Consider the following 4211-nt stretch of genomic DNA (forward strand, 5'->3'; position numbering starts at 1 on the left):
ATATACATATGCATGATATTATATTCATAGTTAGCCTCCTTGGCCTTATTTTGCTATTCGAGACATAGAAGATGCAAGTTACAACTTGGTTTGGGGCCGGGTGCCAATCACGCCTCACTAAGCTTGAGGCGTGACACAAATGGCATCCTAAATGTAGTATCTCTTAAGCGCGTCTGAATTGATGGCCCTGGGCCACTCTCGTCTGTCCATCTTGGCTAGGACTACGGCTCCTCCAGAGAGTACTTTCCCAACCATGTATGGCCTTTGCTAGTTCGGCATGAATTTTTCTTTATATTCCTCTTGGTGAGGGAAGACTCGCTTGAGCACAAGTTGTCTGATCTAGAAGAGTCGGGTTCTGACCCGCTTGTTAAAGGCTCGAGACATTCTTTGTCTGTATAGCTGTGCGTGGCATATTGCCACCATCCTCTTTTCCTCTATCATAGCCAGTTGTTCATAATGATTTCTAACCCATTTTGCATCTTGCAGTTTTGCCTCCTGGATGATCCGGAGTGAGGGGATTTCTACTTCTACAGGTATGACCGCTTCTGTTCTGTAGACAAGAAGATATGGGGTTCCCTTGGTGGAAGTGTGGGTCACCGTTCATGCCAATCTTTGTAGTTATCGATCATCTTCCTCAGGATTCTCTTGATGTTTTTGTTGGCGGCCTCTACGGCTCCATTCATCTGTGGCCAGTAGGCGGTAGAGTTCCTGTAGGTTATCTTGAATTGTGCGCAGATGTCCTTTATCAAATGACTGTTTAAATTGGCACCATTATCTGTGATGATGGATTCCGGTACACCAAAGCGGCATATCAGATTATTTTTGACAAAGTCGGCCATGACTTTCTTGGTCACCTACTTGTGGGAAGTGGCTTCCACCCATTTAGTAAAGCAGTCGATTGTGACCACAATGAAACGGTGCCCGTTGGAGGCCGGGGGCTCGATGGGTCCTATGATGTCCATTCCCCATGCCATGAAGGGCCATGGCAAGCTCATCGCATGTAACTCTGTAGGAGGAACCTTGATTAAATCACTGTGTATCTGGCATTGATGGCATCTCTGCACGAATCATGCTCCATGGTCATCCAATAGTATCCTATCCTTAGGATTTTATTTTCAAGGACGAATCCATTCATGTGATGGCTGCATGCCCCTGCGTGCACCTCCCCCAGCAGTTTTGTAGCCTCTTCGGCATCCACACACCTGAGTAAGCTGAGGTCGGGTGTCCTTTTGTATAATACTTCTTTGTTTAGGAAGAAACCATTGGCCAGCCTCCTGATAGTCTTTCTCTTATTTGCTGAACTCTCTGTGGGCTATTTTCCCTTCTCTAAGTATGTCTTGATGTCGGTGTACCATAGTCGGCTATCCGGCTCTGCCTCGATGTGGGCGCAGTGAGCTTGTTCTTCCCTTATCGTGATCTCCAGAGGGTCGATGTGAGCACTTTCGGGGTACTGGATCATGGAGGCTATAGTACCTAATGCGTCCGCAAACTCATTTTGGGCTTTCGGGGTATGCCTGAAATCGATGTTCTTAAATCTCCCACATAGTCTTTGCACCAAATTCACATACGGGAGTATCTTATCATTTTTGGTCACCCAACTTCATTTTACCTGATTTATGAGTAAATCAGAATCCCCGATTACCAACAGCTCTAGTATGTTTATGTCCAATGCCATCCTGAGGTCGAGGACACATGCTTCGTACTCTGCCATGTTGTTAGTACAGCTGAAGTTAAGCTTCGTGGCCATCAGATAGTGCTGTCCTGTCTCTGATATCAACCCCGCCCCAATGCCTGACCCTTTGTAATTGACCGCCCCATCAAAGAACAGCCTCCACCCTTTGTATGGTTCCGTCAACTCTTTCTCCATAGCTAGTACCTCCTCATCTGGGAAGAATGTCCGTAAAAGCTCAAGCTCATCATTGACGGTTCTTTCTGCCAGCAGGTTGGCTATGGCTTGTCCTTTGATTGCCTTTTGTGCTACGTATATGATGTCGAATTCACTTAGCAATATCTGCCATTTAGTCTACTTTTCCACGAGCATCGTTGCCTGAAAATATATCTCAATGGATCCATTCAGGATATAAGGTGGGTGGTGAACACCGATAGGTAGTGCCTCAGCTTCTAAGCGATACAAGTCAGAGAGCAACAGGTCTTTTCTACGAGCGTATACCGCACCTCGCATGATGTAAACTTCTTGCTCAAATAGTAGATGTCATGTTCCTTTTTGCCTTCTTCGTCATGTTGGGCCAGCATACAACCGAGAGCGTTCTCTGATACCGATAGGTACAGTAAGAGAGGACTTCCTTGCCTGGGTGGCACCAGAACGGGGAGGTTAGAGAGATATCTTTTAATTTTGTCGAATGCCCCTTGACGACTCCGTCCAGTTCGTGGGAGCGTCTTTCTTGAGCAATTTAAGGTTTGGCTCCATGATCACGGTGGACTGGGCTATAAACCACCTAATGTAGTTCAACCTCCCTAAGAAACTCATGACCTCCTTTTGGGTTTTGGGCGGTAGCAATTCCTGGATCGCTTTGATTTTAGTAGGATCCAGTTCGATGCCCCTGCGGCTGACTATGAATCCTAACAACTTTCCGGCAGGCACTTCGAATGTGCACTTAGGGTTCAGCTTTAGATTGAATTTGCGAAGCGTGTCGAAGAACTTTCGCGAGTGTATGGTGTGTTTCGAGCTTTCTTTTGACTTTATGATGACATCATCCACATAGACTTCAATCTCTCGATGCATCATGTCATGGAATAGGGTAGTCATGGCTCTCATGTATGTGGCGCCGGCATTTTTTAGGCCGAACGACATTACCCTGTAATGATAGACTCCCCAAGGGGTGATAAAGGCGGTCTTCTCAGTATCTTCTTCACTTATGAGTATCTGGTGGAACCCTGCGAAACAGTCCACAAATGATTGTAGCTCGTGCTTGGTGCAATTATCTATTAGGATGTGGGTATTCGGGAGAGGGAAATTATCCTTCGGGCTGGCCTGGTTGAGATCTCGGTAGTCTACGCAGATTTAGATCTTTCCATCTTTCTTGGGCACTAGCACTGTGTTGGCCACCCAAGTGGGGTAGGACGTTACTTCCACTATTCCTGACTCTATCTGTTTTTTCACTTCGTCCTTTATCCTGATACTCATATCTAGTTTGAATGTTCGCATCCTTTGTTTGATCGGGGTAAAACCCTTCTTGATGGGCAATATGTGGGCTACTATTTTAGTGCTTCGCCCTGGCATATCCGTGTATAACCAAGTGAATACGTCCACATATTCTTTTAACAAAGCTAAGAGCTCTTCCCTTTGTGGGGCTCTAAGCGAGCTCTGATCCGTGTCTCTTTGACATCCTCTCCGTCACTGAGGTTGATCCCCTCAGTCTCACCCATATTTGGCTTCTTCTTCTCTTCCAATTCTTCCAACTCTTCTACCAACCCTTCTGGCATCATTGTCGATTCATCGTACTCCTCGTACTCCTGCTGGTCACTTTCTTCATTCGTTTCGTGACATGTCATGACATTTTTGGTTGTTTTATTATGATTATTGCTGAAAAAGCGAGGCGAAGTAAAATTAGTCTTATTATCGGTTGTTATTACCTAGTTAGTAAGAAAATAGTTATTATTACCCAGTAAAAGTAGTGATTTGCGTGGATCGAAGCTTTCATGAATTCGAAAGCTAATTGATTACAACTGTGGTCCTGGTCCGAAACAACGTCGGGCTGTTTTCGTTTTAAATATTACGAAGTAATTTAGAAAAAATGATCATTCGGGCCTCGGCCAATGGTGTAGATTTTACCAAAAGGGGTTCTTTAAGGGAAAATCCATCTCTCTATCGAGGAGCCGGGAGGGGGGTGGATGTCCAATTGTTCAGGCACTCTTCCGGCCTCAGACTACGTATGTTGGGTGCCTCTGCGACTTTCTTCAACAATCGCATAGCATCCCATTTCTTGGAACAGTGACTCGAGACTTTCACCAGCTTCCTCGTCATTCACTATTGGCATCTTTCTGGGGAATGACCAGTACAGACCTGGGATTTGACGAGGTAGTTTCCCTGTCCTGGGCTCTCCCCTGGTTTCCCTCGTGAGCTCATCTTCGTTAGTGGTATACCCCATGTTACACCTCGCACTTTCAGAGCATGAGCATTCTATGTACTTCACCGTATTAATAGTGTATCGGAGACGTCCCATGAAGTTTTGGAAGGTACAAACCATGGG

General features: G+C 45.7%; 1 protein-coding gene across 1 annotated transcript; it reads right to left on the bottom strand.

The window, feature by feature from the left end:
- Positions 1-618: 618 nt before the first annotated feature.
- LOC132053689 (uncharacterized) lies at positions 619-3513 on the bottom strand. Its single transcript, XM_059445803.1, has 3 exons — positions 3384-3513; positions 1610-1977; positions 619-753 (listed from the first exon to the last, which is right to left on the bottom strand). Exons 1-3 carry the CDS (start codon positions 3511-3513, stop codon positions 619-621), a joined length of 633 nt encoding a protein of 210 aa, XP_059301786.1.
- Positions 3514-4211: the final 698 nt, after the last annotated feature.

Source organism: Lycium ferocissimum, chromosome 4, assembly GCF_029784015.1.
Source record: "Lycium ferocissimum isolate CSIRO_LF1 chromosome 4, AGI_CSIRO_Lferr_CH_V1, whole genome shotgun sequence".
NCBI classification, from domain to species: Eukaryota; Viridiplantae; Streptophyta; class Magnoliopsida; order Solanales; family Solanaceae; genus Lycium; species Lycium ferocissimum.

What these genes read in the sequence shown, in the direction of transcription:
- LOC132053689 (XM_059445803.1), bottom strand. Translation starts at nt 3,513, where the DNA reads ATGACATGTCACGAAACGAATGAAGAAAGTGACCAGCAGGAGTACGAG. An exon ending in GAAGAAGAAGCCAAATATGG is followed by an intron (nt 1,978 to 3,383) that starts GTGAGACTGAGG and finishes TCATATACGTAG; the next exon opens with CACAAAAGGCAATCAAAGGA. An exon ending in CTGATTTACTCATAAATCAG is followed by an intron (nt 754 to 1,609) that starts GTAAAATGAAGT and finishes CAATTTAAACAG; the next exon opens with TCATTTGATAAAGGACATCT.